Source organism: Lissotriton helveticus, chromosome 11, assembly GCF_964261635.1.
Source record: "Lissotriton helveticus chromosome 11, aLisHel1.1, whole genome shotgun sequence".
Lineage (NCBI taxonomy): Eukaryota > Metazoa > Chordata > Amphibia > Caudata > Salamandridae > Lissotriton > Lissotriton helveticus.
The window spans coordinates 921,695,296-921,718,706 of record NC_136072.1 but is presented as its reverse complement, the minus strand read 5'-3'; the positions used below and the strand labels follow the sequence as shown (position 1 = coordinate 921,718,706).

At 46.2% G+C, this 23,411-nt stretch overlaps 2 protein-coding genes across 4 annotated transcripts in view; one reads left to right on the top strand and one right to left on the bottom strand.

Annotated features, from left to right (window-relative positions):
• Positions 1-6,832: 6,832 nt before the first annotated feature.
• UQCR10 (ubiquinol-cytochrome c reductase, complex III subunit X) lies at positions 6,833-10,004 on the bottom strand. Its single transcript, XM_078667207.1, has 2 exons — positions 9,826-10,004; positions 6,833-7,105 (listed from the first exon to the last, which is right to left on the bottom strand). Exons 1-2 carry the CDS (start codon positions 9,964-9,966, stop codon positions 7,058-7,060), a joined length of 189 nt encoding a protein of 62 aa, XP_078523333.1. The 5' UTR covers positions 9,967-10,004; the 3' UTR covers positions 6,833-7,057.
• Positions 10,005-10,028: 24 nt separating this feature from the next.
• ZMAT5 (zinc finger matrin-type 5) overlaps positions 10,029-23,411 on the top strand; it is an 84,812-nt gene continuing 71,429 nt past the window's right edge. Inside the window, exons 1-3 of one of the 3 annotated variants that reach the window (XM_078667205.1) lie at positions 10,031-10,327; positions 10,823-10,996; positions 19,886-20,034. In XM_078667205.1, coding sequence (XP_078523331.1) covers positions 19,908-20,034 — 127 coding nt within the window. In that variant the 5' untranslated portion in view covers positions 10,031-10,327; positions 10,823-10,996; positions 19,886-19,907. Of the gene's footprint in view, positions 10,328-10,822; positions 10,997-19,885; positions 20,035-23,411 lie in introns of all 3 variants that reach the window. The other 2 variants (XM_078667206.1, XM_078667204.1) reach the window with 2 other exon arrangements.

Sequence of the window (23,411 nt, the reverse complement as noted above, 5' to 3'; positions counted from 1 at the left end):
GACTTCAGCGCCGCCTACCTGGACGACATTGCTGTGTACAGCCACCAGTGGACCGACCACCTCCGCCACCTGCGGGAGGTTCTACACGCCCTCCAGCAAGCCGGGCTCACCATCAAGGCCAGCAAGTGCCAGGTTGGCCAAGGGTCCGTGACCTACCTGGGACACCAAGTGGGAAGCGGGCTGGTGGCCCCTCTCCAACTCAAGATTGCTGCCATCCAGGCCTGGCAACCCCCTACGACCCAGACGGAGGTCCGGGCCTTCCTGGGGCTCACCGGATACTACCGGCGGTTCGTGAAGGACTATGGCAGCATCATGGGGCCCCTCACAGAGCTCACCTCCAAGAAGGGCCCCAAAACCGTCAACTGGACCCCGGACTGCCAATCGGCCTTCGAGAAACTAAAGGCCGCCATGTGCACGGCCCCCGTGCTCCAGGCTCCCGACTACAGCCGGGAATTCATTGTGCAGACGGACGCCTCCGATCATGGTGTGGGGGCCGTCCTCTCCCAACTCAACGCCGAAGGGGTCGACCAACCAGTGGCCTTCATCAGCAGACGCCTGCTGCCCCGAGAACAGCGCTGGAGCACCATTGAGAGGGAGGCCTTCGCCGTAGTCTGGGCACTCAAGAAGCTCCGGCCCTACCTCTTCGGCACCCACTTCCGGGTGCAAACAGACCACCGACCCCTGCAATGGCTGATGCAAATGCGGGGGGAGAACCCGAAGCTGTTGCGCTGGTCCATCTCCCTGCAGGGGATGGACTTCACGGTAGAACATCGTCCAGGCCAGGACCACGCCAACGCCGACGGCCTGTCCCGCTTTTTCCGCCTCAGCGAGGAGAGTCCCCAGGAAGATGGCTGACTCTCCCCGCCTTCAGCTGGGGGGGACGCATGTTGGACAGGCCGCATGGTCGGGCTGCCCCCCCTCCCCGCAATGGGACCTGGACCCTGGCTCCCCCTGCATCCCCAGCCAGAGTCCCCGACGACCACCCGAGGTACACTGCAATTCCTCCACCACAAGACACCAGCTCCGGACCCAGCTGGCCCGGGTCACCATCCACACCACGGCCTCGGCCCAGCCGCCATCTTGGGGCACTGCAGCACGAGGCCGCGTGGCCTCAACTCGACCCTCACCCTGGGCCCGGCCGGCCCCGACATCGAGGCACCAACCTCCCCCCAGGAGGCAGAGTGACCACTTGGCGAGTCAATGGGAGAAGGAATCGTCAACGGCTCTCCTCCGCCAGGTGTCGATCACCCCCGGCCGCCTGGGCGCTGGCTCCACCCCCCTGCTGGGTGTCTGGACTCCCTCATCCCGGACCTCCCGGCCCCCAGGCGCGAGGGTCCGGACATCAAAGGGGACCAGACCTATAACTGGGGCAGGGCCAGACCAGGAAGGGAGTTGTATCCTGGAGTCGAGAGACCCGAGAAGAACTCATCGTCTTGGCCTGCTGGCGCTGCCGCGGCCCTCTGCCTCGTGAACCCATCGTCTTGGCCTGCTGGCGCTGCCGCGGCCCTCTGCCTCGTGAACCCATCGTCTTGGCCTGCTGGCGCTGCCGCGGCCCTCTGCCTCGTGAAACCACCATCTTGGCCTGCTGGCGCTGCCGCGGCCCTCTGCCTCGTGGACCCATCGTCTTGGCCTGCTGGCGCTGCCGCGGCCCTCTGCCTCGTGAAACCACCATCTTGGCCTGCTGGCGCTGCCGCGGCCCAACTCGTAGACTCTCCAGCTCGAGGATTGTGAGCTCGCCTCTTACCACCACCTGTACCGACCCGGTACCAAGACTGTCCCGCTACCCCCTTTCCCTACAGAGACTAGAAGTGAGAGGATCCCCCGGGTCCGAGATATCCTGTATCGCTGATATCCTTGCCTTACGAACCTTATATAAAGTATTGAACTCGACCTGGTGTAGTGCCTATTTGTGGGGAGGGAGGTAACGTGTCTGTACGATCGCCGGAGACGGTCCCCCTCGGGGATCTCTCCCTCAGTATCCGTCCGACCCTCAGGGTCCCCGTCTAACAGATTGCATTTCTAATGCTTGTTTTTTAAGCATTCAGGGTTTGAGAATTTGAAAAATTGCCCCTAGTTCCCCTATATTAGCGCTTTCGGCATGTAAAAGTGCCTATCCTACGTGTTTTGAAAAATGAATTATACTTTACCTTGCAATTCAGAAAGCAAAATACGCATCGACAACATGATCATGTAGTTGAAATCCCAGCCAAAAAATAAAACCTATGTTTTTCTTTGTTGTAATTCTACCCTCCCCCCGGAAATACAGCAATTTCTAAACATCGTTTTAGTGTGTTATGCGTTCACCTGACACAAACTTTGAAGAAACAACAAATAAAGTTGATTAGAACAAGTGTCGCACTGTTTGTTGGCGTGATACGTGTTACAATAGCAGAAACAGTAAGCTACGAGCATCAGAAGTTCTAAAAACAATTTGCTACTGACTACATTTCCCGACCTGTTCTTAGTTGTGTTTTGAGCCTTCTCCCCAGTGTTATTTACATTCCTCTTTTTCATTGTTTCTCCCTTCACCCTCCCTCAGTTGCCGTTCTTGCTTTCCCCTATCCTGTTATCCATATGCTTCCTCAGCCTGCCCTTTGTTCTGTCCCCATTGTGGTCTCTTGCTAATACTTCTTTCCAACACCCAGATCCTTCTCTCCGGCCTGCTCCCCACCACCAACCAACGTCATCTAATGTTTATAACTAACATTGGCATAACCAATAGGTCTCGTCTTTGGGACCATGTGTGTTTAGCCAGAACTTTTGGCTATGTTATAGAGCATTGTGGCTACTGTGCTTCATATTGAAAAGTTATAATAAAAAGTGTTAAGCATTTTTGTTACCTTTATGCAAACCAGGACATTATATACAACTGAAAACTGTTGGACCCGGCCTCGTGGCGTGGTTCATCTCGGTCCCTCCACACCCTGTGAGCGTAAGCCTGTACCCCGAGTCCCCTGCGCAGCCTCCCCGTTAGGGTAGCCTGCACCCCGAGCCTGGTCGTCCTACTCCAGTTAAGCCTAGATCCCCCTAGAACCTCGACCAGGCCTGCCTTTTCCCGCTCCACGTCCGGCTCCGAGCCCCTAAACCGTGCATGCCCCACAAGGCCCGGACGCCGTCTTCCCTTTCTGCTATCCCTGACTCCCTGGGCCTAGCGTGACCCCGGCCCCCGCGAAACCCAGACTCCAAAGGCGCGCCAGTCCCAGATGGGGGGTAAAAGGGCTCCCCGAGTGAGATAAGCCGGGGAGTTTCGATGGCACCTCCGGCCTCCCCTGAGAGTCTGGTATCTGTCACACCTTTGGCCCTCCCCTGTGGGCCAGTTTCGATCACCCCTCTGACCTCCCCGAGGGCTGGCTCCAGACCCGCTGGGCGTCTGGAAATTCCCAGGGATCAAAGAGCCAGCCGCCGGACCTCGCCAACGGCCAGCCCCCCGGGCAGGAGACCTCTGCCTGCGAGGGTCCGGAGATCAAAGAGAAAAAGGACTATAACTGGGCCCGCCCGACAACTAGCGGGCAGTTGTATCTTGGACCTGAAGCCTGCTGATCTGATCGCGGCTGACCCTAAGAAGACTCATCCCGAACCTCTGAGCCCTGCTGACGCTGTCGCGGCTCAAGCTGAACTTGTAACCATCGGAGCCCTGCTGACGCTGTCGCGGCTCAGGCTGAACTTGTAACCATCGGAGCCCTGCTGACGCTGTCGCGGCTCAAGCTGAACGTGTAACCATCGGAGCCCTGCTGACGCTGTCGCGGCTCGAGCTGAACTTGTAACCATCGGAGCCCTGCTGACGCTGTCGCGGCTCGAGCTGAACTTGTAACCATTGGAGCCCTGCTGACGCTGTCGCGGCTCGACCTCTAAGACCCCCCCGAGCCCTGCTGACGCTGTCGCGGCTCAGGTTTGAACCTGCAACCCTCCGAGCCCTGCTGACGCTGTCGCGGCTCCTCACGAACTTCTCCGGTTCGAGCCCTGCTGACCTCGTCGCGGCTCGAGGAGTACTCTGGTCCGGCTGGATCATCGAGACCATCATCACGCCCAAGCCGACTCGACGGAGGTGAGGCAGCCAGTACGACCATCATCCCGTATCCCCCAGCTCGAGGATTGAGAGCTGTGCGTAGGGTACGCCTCGTACTGACCCAGAAACTAAAAACTGTCCCGCTTCCCCCTTCCTGAATCCTCCAGGACTTTATGGTCCCTCGACCACCGTGTATATAAGAGTGCTTCCTTCGTCTATTACTTATATAAAGACCTTGCTATTAGAATCCAACAGTGTGGTGTCTGTTCATAGTGTGGTGTGAGCTCCGTGTGCACGATCCTAGACCCGAAGTCCTCCCCGGTGAGGACCTCACAATCAAGACTCGGCAAGTTCTGGGGAAGAGGTGGGTCTTGGGGGTGTCGGGGTGAGCACAACCTGGCCCTCTGAGGCGTCCCCTTCTAACAAAAACCCCGATTAAAAAAAAAGATTTTAACATAAATGTCTTCTATTTCTTTTGTACTTGCACTGCAGGCAAATTATTCCTGCCTGTTCTCATGCTGGTTTGTTATAATTTTTTTGTTACGGGGGAGTGGGACATAAATAACGGGTGAGCGGAGGTTTGAAAACAGTAATTTAATTAGAACACAAGCAGCGGACAGACACTAGGAGAGAATCAACAGATGCCAGATTCCGAGGGCAGACTGAAGTGATGTTTAGGTGGTGCACTGATGCAAAATGGTGGTCGTGAAAGATGTTTGGTGCTCAAGTGGTGCCACTATATGGTTTGGATTGGAGGTACGTTGTGGATTGTGCAGCTGAAATATGAGGTTTGGTGTGTAATTATGTGGTGTGTTTTGGAAATGTGTGAAGTTGAATTGTTTGGCCTGGAACTGTGGTGTTGAGTTTAATTATTCTTAGTGAAATTGTGTTATGGTGTGGAGTGCATTTATGTTGATTGGTGGTATATGGCATACAGTGCATTTAGGTGGAGTGCATTTATGTTGCATAGCGCTTATCATAAGGCAAAGCCATTCTTGCTTTCTCATAAGTTTTGAAAAGGAAAGAGGCTGTAAGCTTACCGTCACGTCAGAGTTGAGGAGTATAGCCACGTTAAACGATGACACCTTGGTACCCCACAATTTTAAATGTTGGTCTATTAAGAAAGGCGGCTGTTCCACTAATGCAAAAAAACGATTTAAAAATTTGGCGTTGGGATTTTAATATCAATCCCCAAACCCTTAATAGTGTATACATTAAGCTGGAGAACAATAGTTACATCAAAAGTTTAGAAGCGATACGAGGCAAAATGACTACATTAAGGCGCATACCCTAACATTAAACGCTTGTGTTTATTTTTTTTAAAGGGGCCTTTTGAAATGGCAGGAGCTCTAAGCATCAAAGAGGGAGAGAAACAAAGTTTAAACGAGCGCGCCCGCGAAGCGACTGTGCTTTAATTAATAACATGATCCAAGATAACGATAAGGGAGGAATTCAGCTGGCACAATGCACGCCTGTGCCCACTCCAGAGACCCCTAGGGCATGGGAGTGAAAGTTTAGAGGAAAGGCGGGACATGCACCCCTCTTTGGCAATTTGCGTGCTTTCATTATTGAAAGCCACAAGCAAAGGCCAATGAAATGTGTGGGAGGAGGCTGACCCACACGGAGAAGTCTCTTGGAAGTCTGGAGTGATTCCAAGAGGCCTTCTCCTAGAGCAACACATGCGCTAAGCTCGACCTAAAAAGTACATTAGCCCTATGTCAAAAAAGCAGTTTTTTATACCACTCTTTATTTACAAATCCTTACTAGATTGGTAAATAATAAAAAAGCTTAACACATGTTGCAGGCAAATGCGTACAAAATTATGCAAGTTGCATCATAGCCTTTTTAACCCCTTCGACGCGCATGACAAATCCAGCTCGTAATGGGCGTTACCTGCCCTACGCGCATGACGAGCTGACACGTAACGCGCGATTTTCAAAATCTCAGCGCGCAGCGGGAAAACCCGCTAGCGCGCATGCGGTTAAACATTTTCAGTCATGCTATGTAACAGCCAAAAAGAAATGCCAAAACCAATAGGTCTCATAGGCAAGACCTATTGACTTTTCCAACGCTTGCTAATCAACCACGACGGTGGGATGCTTTGACAGGACATAATGCAAGTGAAAGGCATTAGTGTTCCTTTACGTGTAAAAGAAATAGTGAACATTGTAGTGGCATTGTAACAGTCCATTTCATTAATCTTTTTCATCAAACCAAAAGAAAACAACAGTGATAGGAGCGTGAGGGAGGGGGTGATTGGTTGGCTTGTGGCGTTCAAACTGAAATCTTTAGTATGACTGGAATAATCTTCGGTATCTTTGCACAGAAAGTGGAACCTACTCTCTTTTAAAAAGTGTAGCTTTTCAAAAAGTATTTCTAAAGTTATGGCCCCTTTTTGGGGGGCAGGGTCAGTGGTGGAATGGTCATGGCAAAAAGCTAAAAATGCCGGCTGTCACAATAGGTCAATAAGCTACCATGAGCGAGTAACCAAAGGGTCTGTTGGAAATATATATTTGTGAAAGCACAGAAAAAAATGGAAGGTTAGTTAAAAAAAAATAAAACAGACACAATGTTAATTCTGGTACTAAAAGCCATACGGATGGCATAAATCTAGGGTCCCATCCCTCTAGTATGATGTGCTTCGAATACAGTGTTGCACAAATTTGGATTAAAAAAAAATCTATAAATTGGGGCCTTCTGTTAATCAACTCAGCAGCAGTGATGTACTGGGATCTCGTCTCATTATACACAATAACCAAAGCATTTAACTACAGCTTACATTCTTTGCGTCTCAAAGGTCTTGATTAAAACAGCATCATACTTGGAAGGTGTTCAAGAACATTTATTTCCTCAATACAAGTCATTCATCCAGGAAAATATTTTGAAAGCAAAATAAAGTTCAGGCATTGGGAGGTCTTGTGTGGTTGATGGTCGTCTGTGTTCCAAGGGGAAACATTAACTGTTGACAATTCTTGCTCCATCCTCAGCCCGTGGGTACGGCCAGATTTCAATGGGTTCCGACAGCCTGGTCATCAGTGCTGCACTTGCCGTCTACTCCTCGCTCTGTTCATAATTGTGTTTTATGTGTTTCCAGAGTCTCTACAAGATAAATCAGTTATTAGCATAATGCAGCAATAAAGGTTGTAAACATACATAAACTCTCCTTTCTGGCACTCTCCTGTATCTCCGTACTTTACGATCTACCTCTCCTTACCACTCCTCCTTTGCTTGCCTGTCTACTGTATATAAAATGTGTGCAGCGCCAGTGGGTTTGGAAAACATAAGATAATTAACCCTTCTTGTCCTCTTCAATCATGAATCCTATTCAACTTCTGTTTTCTCAATGGAATACTTCATCCAGTCTTCAGATTTCTTTAAAGGGTGAGGAGGCTGGAGGTGGGTTTGTTCAATTCTTTCAGTCGTCAGAGGTGTGCCTACAGTTTCTATGAAGGATTGCTCCAACCCTCCTATGCCTAAAAAGTGTATAAAGTGTTCAATGTGTCGCCATACGTATGCATGATAAGAGTAATGCTCCCTTTCTTTCTCCCACAGGTTGCTGACAATGTGAGGGGGATGTTTCACCTATCTATCTCTAAAATATGTACATGTAGCATGCATCGATAAAGAAGAGGGGCGTTTACTAAAGGTGCACAAAGCAGGTTAGCTCTTTTCTCCCCAGAAGTGTGCATACAGTGTGTGTCTATATTTAAAGCTTTTTATATAGCGCATACTAGACTCAAAATCAAAGCGCTTTAATTAATACCACATAAAAAGATAACACGATGAGATGATTAGAGGGGGGCATAACTCTGCGAAATAGGAAAAAGGTAATATTTGACAATCAAATAGAAGTCACATATCCGCACACAAGGTTGCGAGAAGCTGAGCCATTAAGTACACCACGCTTCCAAGCCCAAACACAGATGGAATAAAACATAAACAAACCGTCTCACTTAGCAGTCACCAGTGGATATAGGGATGAATTTGTCAAAGTGAAATGCTTTAGGTTTTGACGCTCATTACAGTGGTTAGGGTTCAGATTTCTGGTTGGATTGAGAGATAAATCTGTAATTCTGCGACCAGTTTGGATTTGGTAGTCTGCATTTCTACCTGAGATATTGCTGATGTTGTGAAGTTAAAATTACTGTTCAGGATAAAACCTAGGGATTTTAAGTTCTCTGAGAGGGCAGAGTTGCAGTCATACATATTTGTAGAACAAAGCCATTCTTGGACCAATGCTGAAGAAGATGTTGATGCAATGAGGACAACCCATACACAATACTACTCCAGATCTGCTGTTTGTCTGGGACCTATATGATAACAAACCTCTTAGTAACAAAGAGGAGCGACAGCAGATTCTTTCGGACTAGCCATAGGTGTTTGCATTCATTCAGACACCATGTCAAAGTCTAGGCGGCTTAACGGCTAGACAACTATTTAAATCTCATGAAAATCCCTTAACGGTAGCAGACTGAACACTAGAATTTGCTTGAACTACTTAATGTTACAAAACAGCATCTCTCTGTATACATATAGTTTTAGTTAGGGTTGCATTTACTATCTCTTAACCCAAAGGATCTGCTTACAAGGCGGCAGAGAGGATCTGTGTTAATTTCTGCGACTATGCACCACAATGCAGATTTCCCAACAACCTTGTGCGTTGCTGGTTTTCAGGAAAATGAAGGAAAGCAGGGGTCTTTATACGACCTCTAAAGTGCGTGCTCAGTGCGTAAGTGGTGGTCATGGGGTAACATCATGAAATCTGTCTGGTTAGCATCAAGGAACATCTTTAGTTATATTAATGTTGTTTACGCACTCAACAGGTGGAATGAAGGGAAAATCAAATAATTATTTTATTTGCCAAGAGGTCAATGGGTGTTTCTACCAGAAACGTAGTACAGAAGCACTGAATTGGAAACTTGCAAACCTCCAGTGTCTTGTCTGGAAATGTGCAGTTCCATGTCTTGTGTGTGTGTGTTCTCATGGTCCATTCTTGTGGCATTTAACCTACCAGATTACTGGATGGGATTGCTTTTCGAGGAGTCAGTCGAAGAGGCTAAATGCGGTCTGAGCAAGTGTCATTGTTGCTCCTGACAGTGTGCGTTACTCATTTTTTTTGTCACTATGAAACTACTGAACATAGCTGGTTTAAGGTACCTCACTTGTAGTGGATGGGCTCTGAAAACAGTTTAACTAGAACTATTTGGAGTGTGATAAGAAAGAGATGGTGGACGGGCAGTGGCAGTATAACCGCATAACATTTTAAAGTACATAAACTTACAGAGCATTGTGAGGTAAACTAAGTACGATGGCGTTGAAGTGGGCGCAAGAGAACGCCATATATCTGTATCCCCGGAGGATGAGCACAAAACACCATGGGGCAGATTTACAAGCCACTTTTAACATGGGAAAAGTGACGCAAGGGGCTTGTAAATCAGCCCCTATGTATCTAAAAATACCCATTTTGGTTGAGCCGAGTACATTCAAGGAAATCCTCGTCTGGAGGAACATTTATCTTCGAGTACCAAACTACGAAATCAGTGTCGATTTCAGCCCGGTGTGCGCGAGAAAACAACGCAGCCTCACTGACGACCATCCTCTCGCCAGCGCGCTCGAAGAGGCTGCCAACATTCCAGGTTTTAGTTCCTGTCTAATCCAATCAACGGACCCCCCAAATACCCGCAACAGTCGCTGCTTACCCTTAATCACCTAAAGCTACGGGTTACCTCCCCCCCCACTAGCACCTCTTCCTTAACCCTCAAGGTGACTTTCTCCAGACTCTACCCTGTTCTCTGAAGGTGACCCAGTATCTCGCTTACCCCTTTGTTTAGGTGATCATAGAGAGCGTCCGCCGCTTGGTCAAATGACCGTTCAAAGAACAAGGCACCCACGACAATAGTCAAGGTGAATGTTGAAGTCCTGCGGAAGAGCAGATTATACACCGTAGAGCCCAGCGCCATTTTTGCTGCACGTATGCGCCTGCGCGACCTTTCAGTTAACTGTGTCTGCTCGTGACTTCACTCTTGAGCGACGTGGTTCAGGATTAGGTCGCACGCTGTAGGACGCATTTGAGCAATATTTTGCCTGATCCTAAAATGGCGGCTTCCTAAACTTCTTTCCAGACAAGACACTCAAGAGGATGGAAGACACTCAAGAGGATGGAGTGAACATCCTGCTGTGCGAACGCTGTAGATGAGGGTTTTAGGGTGGTCATTGCCTTGGGTCCCGTTCCCAGTTCCCACCTACATTTTAGCCTCATATCTGAGACTAAAAGTCGTGTCATGTGAGCGATTCTATCCAACGAAACCAATGACGACAAAGGTTTGTAATTAGGACGCCTAATTTTGGTATGGTATTTTCTAGAGATGAGTGTGCTTATGTGATATTTCTATGCATTACCTGTGACACTCCGAGTGCCGCTTTATTGCGGGTTGCACAAGCAACATTGTAAGAAAGGATCCTGTTTTTCGTAGCAAAGCTTAATACTGGGAATTGCCTTACAAGTGAAGCCAGCATCACTGAAATATTAATGCAAGATTAATAACTTATCACCTTATGTGCGAAGTGGTCTTTGCTAACAAGTAAATACTGTCCGAAGGGGATAGTTGGACAAACGGTGCGAATTGGCAGCTTGCCACTCTTAAATACCTCCTTCCCTTCACACATCGATACATACTAATGGGGACTGGTATTTGTGTTTTATTGTGCAGAATGGTCGGATAATGTTGCCCATACTAGGGAATTGTATTTTGTGGTCAATAATAGAAGCTGAAAATAACTGTATGATATCACTTCCTTTCAAATTTATTTTATCAGCGTAGCAGATGAGACTCAGGGGCTGTGACGATGATGTGGGACCTAACCTGCAGTGCTTCGTGGAATCTGGACGATAACAGCCTGTGTAGTATATTTAAAAATATTATGGCACGGCTAGTTGGCGAGCTATTCCTAAGGGCTACCGGGTTGCTCCATCAAGTGTTGGACATTAAGGTAGTCATTTATTTTTAGCAATAAGAATAGGTTATAGCACTGTGGGACTTATAGTTTCACTTTTTACGTATCGCCTAGGCAGTGCTTGAGATGTTTCTTCGAGACATGCTGTATTGAGGTATGGAATAGAAGCTCCGTCCATTTTCCGCCCATCTTTTCAAATGGCTCCTGTTATTTTCCTTTCTAAGTGGTCGCTTTTGATTTGTGAATAGCCATAGTAGTCCCTCCTTAGTCCCGCACTGTCTTCATTTGTACCCTCAGATATACAAAAGAGGGGGGACTGGGAGCAGATGGAAGCAGAGATCCAGTACCCGTGCTTCCCCCTAAAGCCTATGTTTCAATCACAAGAGGGTAGCTCTTCCTGGAAAAGAGTTGACCAGTCAAGTCGCTAGAAGGATAAGTGACAAGAACTCTGTTGAGTGTAGGTTGAATAATATTAATTTCAAGGGGGGAATTTCTCCTTGTTAAGGAAGTGCCCTCGCACACCCAGGCGGATGTCATGCCTCATCATCGGGCGTTGCTCCTCGTGGGGGTGGCGCTGCAGTCCCCCATGGGCCCTGCAAGTGGGCTCTTTTTTGAAGATCTTTTGAGGAACGTCGCAGTGGTGAGTACGGGTGTGTGGGGTGTGGTGAGTAGCGATTTAAAAATATCACACGTACTCTGGAGAGACTTTATTCTGGGGTCCGTGTAATATGGTTAAAAACTGGAGTCAAGAGGAATACTCATGAGAGGGCGGTCAGGGTAGGGAGAATTCTTCTGCATATTTTTAGTGCTGGTGATGGTAAAATATTAATGGTATCAGGTTGACATGCTTCACGCCTCTCGTGGTTCCTAGTGGATCTAGGGGCGTTTCTTCAGCACTGTGCAAAAGTGTATAAAGTGTAGAAAAGGGGGTCTGGGATGGCGACACCCAGTAACCCTGTAATGATACCTATATTCAGGTGTGGTCGGGGTAATCCTGCACCCAAACAGATATGACCACTTTATTAGCAAAATCTAACCTACGAGAGAAGAAAATGGAGAGAAAAAAGACAGCGGCAACACTTGCCCATCAGAAACGTAATACAGATCATGCGTCTATCCAATCGTACTGCGTTCGTGGTAAGGCTAGTCTTATACATAGCTGAGATAACCATCTCAGCGTGAGGGTGGGTTTAAGTTCAAATTCTGCATACGCAGTACAGATGCCCATGGCTGTGAAGTGATCTGTCATACTGCTCATCCCTGCCGTAGTGAGTGTGGCAAGCAGTGAGTAAACACAAATGAAAACATGCCCTCACACACAGGATCCCTGCCAGAGAGTGGCAAATAAGTCAGTGGTGAGGTTTTTATAAAAGGCATGCTCGGCGGAGTTTAAACTCGTATCAGCTGTGGTCGGTACATGATACTGGCATTGTAAACAGTAAACATTCTGGCAAACAATCATTAATAACCTTACCCCAAGAGTCGTAAGGGAAGGATTCATCGGCTGGGAGGGCGACGTAGAGAAATAAACCAAGAGAGGACACAGCTTTAGCATAATCCCTGTGTGGTAGCGTGTTTTGTAAATGAGGCACCTCTTTGGTGTAAATAGCAGTAAGAGAATACTCACATTAACCTCCTGTGAAGCAAGCTAGTTACCTGCCCTCCACTGCTCAATCGCTGGTGGGAGGGAGGAACACTGCTACCACTTTTAACCACATCCATTTTCCAGCGCCTCAACTCCTTGGTGTGGAATGACGCAGGAGATTAGCGCGTGTATTGGTGCTCCCGTATGGACAAATTGGTGGCCATATTGAGAGTATAGCCCGTAGCGGGTAGTGATATTAGGAATAGCGTGGGCCGTGGCTCTTGTGTTAAGGGTATATGCCGGCCATATTAGGTGTGTGTAAGAGAGAGACGCTTGTAGTAGCACTCGTATATGGGCAGTATGGTGGCCATATTGGGTATGTAGCCCGTATAGCGGTCTTCGTTGAAAATAGCACATGTCGTGGCTCTTGTGTTGGGGATGTATAGTGGTCATGTTGGGTGTAGATCACAAAAGAGGGCGGCCTCAGTATTCTAACATAAGGGGGGATAAGGTGGTTATGACCTGACACAATGAAAATAAGAGGTCAGAGTGCAGACAAACCCATACCTCTGGTTCTGGTTTTGGTATGTGTAGTCAGTATATGGAGTTATTCCAGTTAGCTTCAAAGTGAGGGGTACTAGTCATATCTGAAATGGCTAGTAAAAAGTGGCAAATGACCTCTACCCATTGCGACAAATGAGATGGAAAAAAAGTCCACTATGTGCATAGTAACGGGGAGGACAGAGTTAGCTAATAAATTCTACCTCTACCAATAGCGGTAAGTGAGGAGGAAAGAGTCCACCATATTCGCAGTTACGTGGGTGAACGGGGCTAGCTTATAAATTCAGCCCATGGTATATCATCTATCCACTTGGATGCTAAGCCATGTCCAACGATGGCATGTAAATTCCATTGAAATGAATGGGAACTCCATGACGAGTTACCCTTGTCATTAGCATCCAAGTGGTTTAAGGCCTCCGGTATTGGACCGTAGACGGAATACCCGACTTTGCTCTTGCCTGAATAGGGTTCTTGTTGACCAGTTAGGGTTGGAGTAGATGATGGTCCATTGAAGACCATTTTGCATGTGGTGTGCCTCAGAGAAGTGACTCAGCATTCTCATGTTGTTTTTTTTGCAACGGATCGTACTCCGATGTTCACTAATCCGAACTTTGACAGGTCTTGTGGTCATGCCCACATAGCGGAGATTGCAGGGACATGTGATCAGATACACACAGTTTTTAGTATTGCAGTTCGTGTGTCTTTTCTGATGCCATGGCCTCTGCAAACCTAGGTCTATATGTTTTGTCGTGTTGGTAATATGGCATACTGAACATGATATCTCACTACGATCCCCAAGTTAAAATTAAAGAAATATGTGAGAGATGGGGAATTACCTATTTAGATATCACTGATTTAGAGAACTTAGGATCTGCATGGGCTAGAAGGCTTGAAAACATTCTGCTATGCGGGCAGGAACGTGTATGGAGTGTTTTGGTGTCTTTAACTTCATGCGCAACACCACTGACGGGCTGTTACCATAGTAACAACTACATTTCCCAGTTGCCCGTGATGAATGCGCATGCTTCATGGCGTCATCCTACATACGGGGGCTGTTAAGGAAAACACGCATTTAATGGTGGAGCCGGCGTCCTGTCAGCATCTTCGCGGCGCTGTAGGAGCGGGCACGAGTGGTGTTCAGACCTCCATCGCAACAGTAAGAACTCCGGGGGGGGGGGCTAGACGCTAAATGCCGAGTACTTTGCGAATTAGACCTTTATGTGCTATGGAGGGAGGTAACCCATGGGTGACCCAGGGGGGCCTTCCACTGACCGCAGAGTTCTCCACTTTGATTAATCGGTTATGGCGGGAACAAACGTAGGGGTAATAAGGTATGTTTAAACTGTACATCCCTGTATTTGGTAAAAGATGTGCCCCTTATATCTCTCTCGAACACAGGTAGTGTTGTTTGGGGGTCGCCCCGCCTGGCGCTTGTTCGAGTTTAATCTACCAATAAACTCGGTGAGTTGTAAGAACATGATTACTGATAACACACGGACTGTTCAATATGAATTATTGTAAACGCCTGAGTTTGGTTTTTAATAAGGGAGTGTGTAAACCTTGGCAGCAGCAATTTATATACATACAAACACGTTATATATATATATATATATATATATATATCAATGAGAGCCATACTTTGACGAGGGGGCATTTGTATTGAAACAATATGCTGGAGGGAAGATTCATTGTATAAGTACCTTTTTCAACACCAAAGAATGGGGGGACTTACGAAGATAAGTATACCTATGAATTTGGAAGCCTATTAATGATATGCATATGAGTCATAGTGTATTGTTATATTTGTTTATGTCTCTCCACAGTATTTGTACCCCGTGATGGCATAATTTACCTCCACAAGGTTTTGATCCACTGATCCTTTTTCCCCCATTAAATTTCCTGACTGAGGTAAGGGGGAGAATAGACTGGGACTGATAGATGTCCTGAAGAAGACCGACGTGACCTGTTCAGTGAGGGCACTAGAAGACATGTTGGCTTTTGCAGTCTAAGGAGGGGTGTTTTGGGAACTTGCTTTTCTCTAGAAACATTTGCCATCCTTCATTATTTTAATCCTGACCATGGAACCTATGAATAAAGGTCTGACAGGTATCCATGAGCCAGTTTTAATAGCACGATCTATCCACTGCACCTTTATCTATCACCATACCCAGTCTCAGGGTAACACTTAACTGGTTATCACTGTCTTGTCACCTTTTGCGTTGTCTTGTATATTGTATTGTGTGTTTCCCCCTCCCTATGCTCCGCCCTCTGCGTGGCTACGCCAGGGTGTTTTGTAAGCAGACCCGATGACGAAGCATGTCACACACATTTGTGTGTGAGGGAGGGCAGTTTTTTTAACCGCTACCGCGCTACCGCGTTTTCACGCTGTGCGCTGGAATCTCAAAAATGTCTTGTTTATGACAAAGCCAGCTCGTCATCCGCGTAGCGCAGGTAACGCCCATGACGAGCTGGCTTTGTCATCCGCATCGAAGGGGTTAAAAACACACGATTTGTGTCACTGCTTGTTTGTTTTTTCATGCTGGGTTCTTGTCCTCTCTACCCCTTCGTGTGTATATATGCTATACCAGGGGGTTTGGGATAGTGGAGCTTTGTTTTGACCCTCTCCCCTTTTTAGGTTTCGCCTGGAGAACGGAGCGTAAGCTCCGCCTCCAAGAGAAATCTCTTGATTTCAGTAAGGATTCTGGAATACGCCCCCCTGTCCCATTGGCTAGCTCCATAAATGGAGGCTAGCCATTGGAACAGAGATCTGTCCGTCAAGGCCGGACCAGATTCGGGGGCGTTCCCGAGATTTTTTCCCTAGGCGTTCCCAGGTGAGTGCTCTGCCTTTTGATTACCCTTTCCCGCCCCCTCCCGTTGTCTGTGCGCCGTTCCCGCCCCTGTAAACACGCCCCCAATCTGAAAAATTCAGGAGTTGCTGGCCGCCATTTTTTTTGGGTCCCACGACGGAAGATTAGTCACCCGGCTCACGGCAGACAATGGAGTTGCTCGGCCTGCCCTGCTCCCTCCACCCCGCCTCCCTCTCCTCACACTGGCTCTCCTAACCCGGGCTGCTGCAGGCACACATTTTTCAGAGCCATTCAGTAGAGACAGCCGATCCTAAGCTCTAAAGTACTGTAAGCCGCGACCCGAGCCGCCCTGCCAGCGAGGCTCGCATCGCCCTTGCCCAGCTGCAGCCACCCCCATGAGTCCCGCAGCGTGTGAGCACAGCCGCGGTTCAAGCCGTGCTTCCAGCGAGGCTCGCACTGCTCTTTGTCCCCTGGGCGCCCCTGGTACTCTCCGTAGCCTGCGCTTCCTCCTGACGTCCACACCGGACCCAGAGACAAGTCCGCTGTCCGTTCCCGCCCCCCCCTGTGCTTCATGTTTTTCGAGCGCACATCCCCCTCCCGCTCCCGCCCCCCCCCCCGTGCTTCATGTTTTTCGAGCGCACATGGCCGTGGGCGGGGTTGCCGAAATGCCCGCTCCGTGCTGGGCCTCCGTTGTTCCCCAGGTGAGTGCTTGTTACAGTATGCTAACCGACGCAAAGGAAATATTCCTACTATAAGATGGCCGTTGTCACTGTTAATTAATACCCGCCACCACCCCCTAGTTCGCGCAGGTCGGAGTCCCGACAACTTCCGCACTGAACTACTTAAAGATGTAAAGCCCGCAAACGTGGAAGCTGAGTCAGGAGATGAGAATATTTCCTGTTTCTTTTGTGTTGTAAAGTGGCGTGTCAACGCAAGGGCGGTGCTAGTGATGGTTCTGCCCACTACAACCTGCGCTTCCTGGTATATCCAAATACATTATCAGAACACCGGCGCACTTGCAAAAGTTTAACACTCGGCACTGTTGACTTATTGAAGGTCTTCGCTAGCAGCAAACAGATCTTGGGCTGCCCATGGCAGAGAATGAGGACCACCCTAGCGAGTGGAGGAGTCGACTGGAGTCCGCTGTCCTCAGCAGCTTTCGACACTACAGGGACCTCTACCTGCCGAGTGTGAGGAGGACACGCAGCCAGGATGCATCAGTCGTGCAAGAGTGCACTGCCGATGGAGAGCACTCCAGCGCCCTGCAGTGCTTACCGGTTAGTGGCCCTGCCTCGTAAATGCAGATCTCACAAGTTTTGATGAATCACATGGGAGTGAGATATATTTAATGACGCCAGAGAAAACGCTGCCACCCACCGTGACAGTATAAAAATATACAAGAAAGCATCAATAACTTAAAAAGGAGTGACTTCGCAAAGTAGTAAGTCAGCTCTCTAATGTGTCCAAAGTGATCCCTTTTCTGTCAACTGAAGCAGTCTGTATGGGGACCTCGTGTAGTGGTTGGAAGAGCGTTAGGATTTCTCGCAGAAGTTGCTATTTCAGACACCAGTTATTTGAATAGTCCCATTTAGAGTTCAAGCTCTAGCCCTTCTCACCAGGTCTTTTTTTGTGAGAGGTAAATCCAACCCCGAAATGTGTGTCTCATTCGCAAAGAATGAGACTTGATGTCTCTTCTTGCCAGCATTCTGCGACTAAAAAGATGTAGGCCTTTTCAGTTACAGTAACGGTTTGGTCACAGTAAACAAAAAGGCGGGGCAAACTCATGATGTAAAATCACATCATATGACAATAAACCGAGACTTTGCCCTTCAGAGAGGGTCACAAACAATGTGTAAAGCTGTTCGCGCAGTGAGGCTGTTCCATGGGTAGGACTTTGTGCTCCAAAACGTACGTCTGCCAGTGTATGATGAGTCTGTATAATGCAAAGATGCGAGGATCCACTTAGTGTTGTTTTTTATATGCTTGGGCTACAGCAACAATATTTTCCATTTCTAAAATTTGCATTGTAATTAACATCTGACATAATGCAGTGCTAAAAACACAAGTAAAACCAATTATTATTGTATGTATCAGTATAGACTAGAGCAGCCACTGCATACAAAATCACCAGCAAAGGAGGGTAAAACTAACCTTTCTCCTAAAGTGCAATATATACTTATAGCCAAAACTATCTGAGACAACTCATATACTCTAACCAGATAACATTTTTATCTCCTCTAAAGTGCAAATGCAATAGAAAGTGCCTAATCTTGTTCTAAGAAGTGCACTACAGTCTTGTAAATTTATGTAAAATACAGGTAAAAACATTGTCCCCGTCGCTATTTTTTTCCCATTTTTCTTTTTTTTCAAAAGATCAGTGTGTTTGGGAAAAAGTTCAGGCATCAACACAAATAGCACCTTGCTGAATTCAGATTTTTGTCTGCTTTTCAGAAATGTATAGATCCGGGTTCACCAATGGGTGTTGCACTTGTTTCCACCACGAACAGCAAATAGATTGAAAACACAAACATTTGGAAAAATTGACTTCTTCTTAGAACAAGCATTTACAATGCAACGGTTTCGCCTTTGGAAAAGTTAGAGCTATTGGCAATGTAAATGACAATGCCATTTATTTATCTGTTTTCAAAACCAACACATAAATAAAATGTTGTCATTTACAATGCCAATAGCTCAAACTTTTCCAAAGGCGAAACCGTTGCATTGTAAATGCTTGTTTGTGAATGATGATACTGAACATGACTCACATGGGTAATGTCCTTCAACTGGTGGTAAGGGCCACAGGGTGGGTTGTTTGGTATGTTGAATATGGTGGTAAGGGCCACAGGGTGGGTTGTTTGGTATGTTGAGTATGGTGGTATGAACCATAAGTTCCCTCATATTCCAAGTACGTTTAAAAGCGGAAAGGGGACTTGGTCCTGGCGTGAAGTTGTCCGTCTGAAGGATCCCCCAGTGCCTTTTAATCTCCTTATGTATTTAGTTGCAAGAGGGGGTGAAAGTAGTCACACATGTAAGGGTGTCAGTGTGTGTTTTTTCTCTACTCTCCAGCAGGCATTCTCTGTGGTTGTTTGTTGCCATCTTGTAAGCGTGTTGAATGACTGCTGGAGAGTACTTCTGGTTCACACCCACCCACTTATTCAACATACCAAACAACTCACACTCTGGGCCTTACCACCAGTTGAAGGACATTACCCATGTGGGTCATATTCAGTATGCCATGTCATTAACATGACTAAACATATAGATCTAGGTTTGCAAAGGCCATGGCATCAGAAATGACACGCAAACTGCAATACTAAAAACCGTGTGCATCTGATTACATGTCCCTGCAATCTCTGCTATGTGGGCATGACCACAATACCTGTCAAAGTTTGGATTAGTGAACATCGAGTACGATCCGATGCAAAAAACAAACCAATACTAGAAAGCTAAGTCACTTCTATGAGGCACACCACACGCAAGATAGTCTTCAATGGACCATCATCGACTCCAACCCTAACTGGTCAACAAGAACCCTATTCACGCAAGAGCAATGTTGGGTTTTCCATCTACAGTGCAATACACAAGGCCTTAACTATGATATACCATGGGCTGAATTTATAAGCTAACCCTGTTCCCTCTGTAACTTTTCATATGGTGGACTTTTTCCTTCTCACTTATCACAATTTGTAGATGTAGAATTTATTAGCTAACTCTGTCCTTCCCTTGTTACTATGCACATTGTGGACTTTTTTCCATCTCATTTGTGGCAATGGGTAGAGGTAATTTTCCACTTTTTACAAGTCATTTCAGACACAACTAGTATTCCCTCACTTTGGAGCTAACTGGAATAACTCCATATACTGACTACACTAACCAGAACCAGAGGTATCTGTCACTCTGACCTCTAATTTTCATTGTTCCTTGAGATCCTCACGGTTGTCATGGGATGTAACTATCTCCTCTTTGTTGTAGGTGCTGTAAGGCATGTAGAAAAATGGGCAGGCGGTATTTCTGTGATTACTGCAATCGATCCTTCCAAGACAATCTACACAACAGGAAAAAACACCTGAGCGGAGTACAGCACCAGCGCTCAAAGAAGGTCTGGTACGACTATTTCCGAGGTGAGGCTTCACCCCACACCACTAGAGATGGTTGTATGTTATTACTACTAGAGGACAAACCTCTGTATCATGTGTGGGATTTACAGTACTGAGCGTGTCCCACCTTCTTGAACAAGATGGGATCTCAGCCCACAATGTTTGAACTTGCAGAACCCTGAATGGTTTAGCTTCTGGTTTGTTTTTTCTTTTTCTTTTATTTGTGGGGTTACCTTTTGATCCCCACAAAGCAACAAAATAAACACACCCAAAATGAAGCAAAAAGATTTTTTTTATGAAAACGAATCATTTAAAGAAGAAAAAAAACCCAGAATGTTCACTTATTCCTACTGCACGCTTCGCGTACAGCAGAGCAGTCATCTCTAGTTTCTTGTATTCACAGTACTTCAACCAACCTTGCAGTTCTTATGTTTGTAGCAATTATTCGCAATAACATATGCAATGTCAGTCACCTTTGTTTCTATTAATTATTGGTTGTGTTCTATGTTCTTTATTGCTGATTATTTTTCAGATCGTTAGACTATGAAATAATTTCTTATCAATAAATCTTTGTTTGTACATTGTTCTATCATATTCAGGTTAGGTTTAAGCATTATAAATGAATAAAATAATACTACCTCATGTGGACCTAATGGCACATGCATAATGGAGTTTAGGAACTGTGAATTCCTTTACAACTTTGTAAGTGTAGTTTAGAAAGAAGGCAATATTTGTGAGTATGGAGTGGGAAGGAACTAGTAGACGTTCTTTGAAAAAACTTTCCTTTGTGTACTGTGTGCTGGAAATATAGCTTATGTGCAGTCCCACATGTGATCTCTCTAGATTTTGAACAAACTTCTCCAAGGCTGCGCCCTTTCCGTGTGTTCATAAGACAGGTAGAAATGCATTCATATGGCTTTTTTGCTGCCAGTCTATAGACTCTGTTGACAGTCCAATGAAGTATATTTTCCTTCTGCCAGTGCAGATCCTTGTGGTGGGGGTTGTTTGCCAGGAGTGGGGCAGATGAGCTGTACATATTTCTTCCCAAGAACCCCTTTGCTTCTTTTCTAATTTGTATATATTCTACATAGCGCAGCTTGCTGTTCACCTTTCGAAATCTGTTTTTCTACTCCGTTCAGAGTACCTTCGTGTTTGTGCTATTCCTTAAACAAAAAAATAAATTTTTGTGGACAAGGTTTGTTTGGCTTTGATATGTCCAGGTACATGTAAGAAGCACTCAACATCAAAGATGAGGTGGCCTCATTTACCTTAATAAATGGGACAAACTCAGCCTAGGTCACTTTGTTTGCTTACCTTTGGTATTAAGAAAGAAAAGGTAGGGCCAAGCTTCCTGGGAAGTGATGTTTATCGAGCATGGTATAGATTTAAAAAGAACATTTGAATACATTTGGAGAGGGTCAAGCCGGCAGCGTTTGTAATAAAGAATAGTTCTTTATTTTACTTAAATTCTTGTAGACTTAAACTATGTATACTGTAACACCAGCCAGGGGAATGAGCCTACATCATAAGAGAGGAAACACATTAATTTCAATTTAATGTTAAGCTTTCTCTTTCAGGACCACCATCTGTGATTTAGTCCAATATCTAGAATTACGGAGTTTTATTAGGGTCAATATCTGATTGAGAGGGTTGCAGGCTTGTTTGCAAGCTATGCTTAGGCAGGTCTACAGAAGTGAATACCAGTCAGGTACTTAAAAGGCAGACCCAGTAGACTCTGGCATGGACAATAAGGCATTGGCACCCCATATATACATCCATCCCTCCAAAAGACTATAGGTCACACAGGGTTTCGAGCTAGGACTAATAGTTCTTATACACTCATCTGTGATGCTTACTTGACCCACAAGTTGTCTGCCTCCTCTGAAGGCTGGTAGTCCTGGCACTGTTAACCTTGGGAACCACAGCCAAAACCTCTTCAGACTAGGCTCCCACCATTCATAAGCAGCCTCGGTCAGTGAGGCTGCTTTCCAGACCCTCAGCTGACCGGGTCAAAAAGCCTAGTGAAGGGGAGAGAGAGCCCACAGTGGTCCCTCTGAAGAATGCCCAATATGACCATTTCTTGAGGCATGGGTCCAACCACTTACTTTCTGTGTGGATGTGATTTGCAACACTGGCCCGGCATAATTTATGATATAAGAGGATCATGCCATTGAGAGAAAGTATCAACTGTAAAGATGTCCATGCAATGTTTAAGTACATATTGTTTCCTGGATTAGTGAAAAGCAGGGCATTATAGGAAAGAAGGTACTCCTACAAAGGAGCCCATTGTGATCACAGCACTGTACAGTTTACACTTGGATCATTGCTGCTTCTAAGATTGAAATGACCTGTTACATGCTGGTGCAGCATGGGAGTGCAGGGTTCAGAAGGAGGTGGTCCACTTATGGACTCATTAGTGTACTGATGCCAGACTGTGAAGATCTCATGGCTTGGGCACTGTGGTGACCTTCAGGCGGGTCCTTAAAAGTATTCCCTAGGACAATCTTAAAATAACAAAGATACAACTTTCAAGTAAAGATTATGACCCTTCATGTATGCAACTGCCTGGAGTACCAGTAAAACATTGACTTCTGCCGAATTTCTATGTTGGATTTCAGCTCAGGTCACACGGTTATAAGTTTGAAGGCTCACTTGGTTTTATGTGTGCCCAAACATTTGTTTTCTAACAGCTGAATATAAAAATAACTATAATTCAGTTGCATTTACCAGACAGAGGACTCCAAGGCTAACCCAAAGACATTATTCTGAGAGGTCTGAAACAGGGGATTATGAATCTTCGAGGTTTTGCTGTCCTTTCATTACACCCATTTGGTTGTTTTGGAAAATATAAGTGGTTTAAGGGACCTTCCGGTCCATGGCTTTCACTCATTGGATGCGATGTGATGCAATTTTAAGTCAAGGTATAACTCTGTCTGCCCTGCTCATACACGGTTGGTATAGGCAAGACATTAGCCGTGCACCAGAATACTTCTATTTCCATAGTATGGCAATGGTGAGAAAATGACATGTGAGTTAGATCCAAATCATTTTTAGATGAATAATCATATGTATTCATCACCTGGCTTTTATTCCCACAGTCAGAACATCTTTACACAAACTGGTGCAAATTCATATCAGGAGCTCAGCAATAAAGCTCAAGGTGGCCCTAAAAACTTTTTTTCTGCAAAGCTTCATTCTAAGAAGTACAGGAGGCACACTATCTAAAATTTATAAAACACCAGTTTCTGTGTCATAACCTGCATTATAGTCTCTGATCGTTCTGTTGATTATTTTAAAATGAGTGGTTGTTATGTTTTAAAAAGAATACAGAGCCTGCTGTTCTTTTTATACAGAATGTCATTAATAGGAACATTATGATAGCCTTTGTGAGTGTTAATATC

What these genes read in the sequence shown, in the direction of transcription:
- UQCR10 (XM_078667207.1), bottom strand. Translation starts at nt 9,966, where the DNA reads ATGGCGCTGGGCTCTACGGTGTATAATCTGCTCTTCCGCAGGACTTCA. An exon ending in ATGATCACCTAAACAAAGGG is followed by an intron (nt 7,106 to 9,825) that starts GTAAGCGAGATA and finishes TTTATCTTGTAG; the next exon opens with AGACTCTGGAAACACATAAA.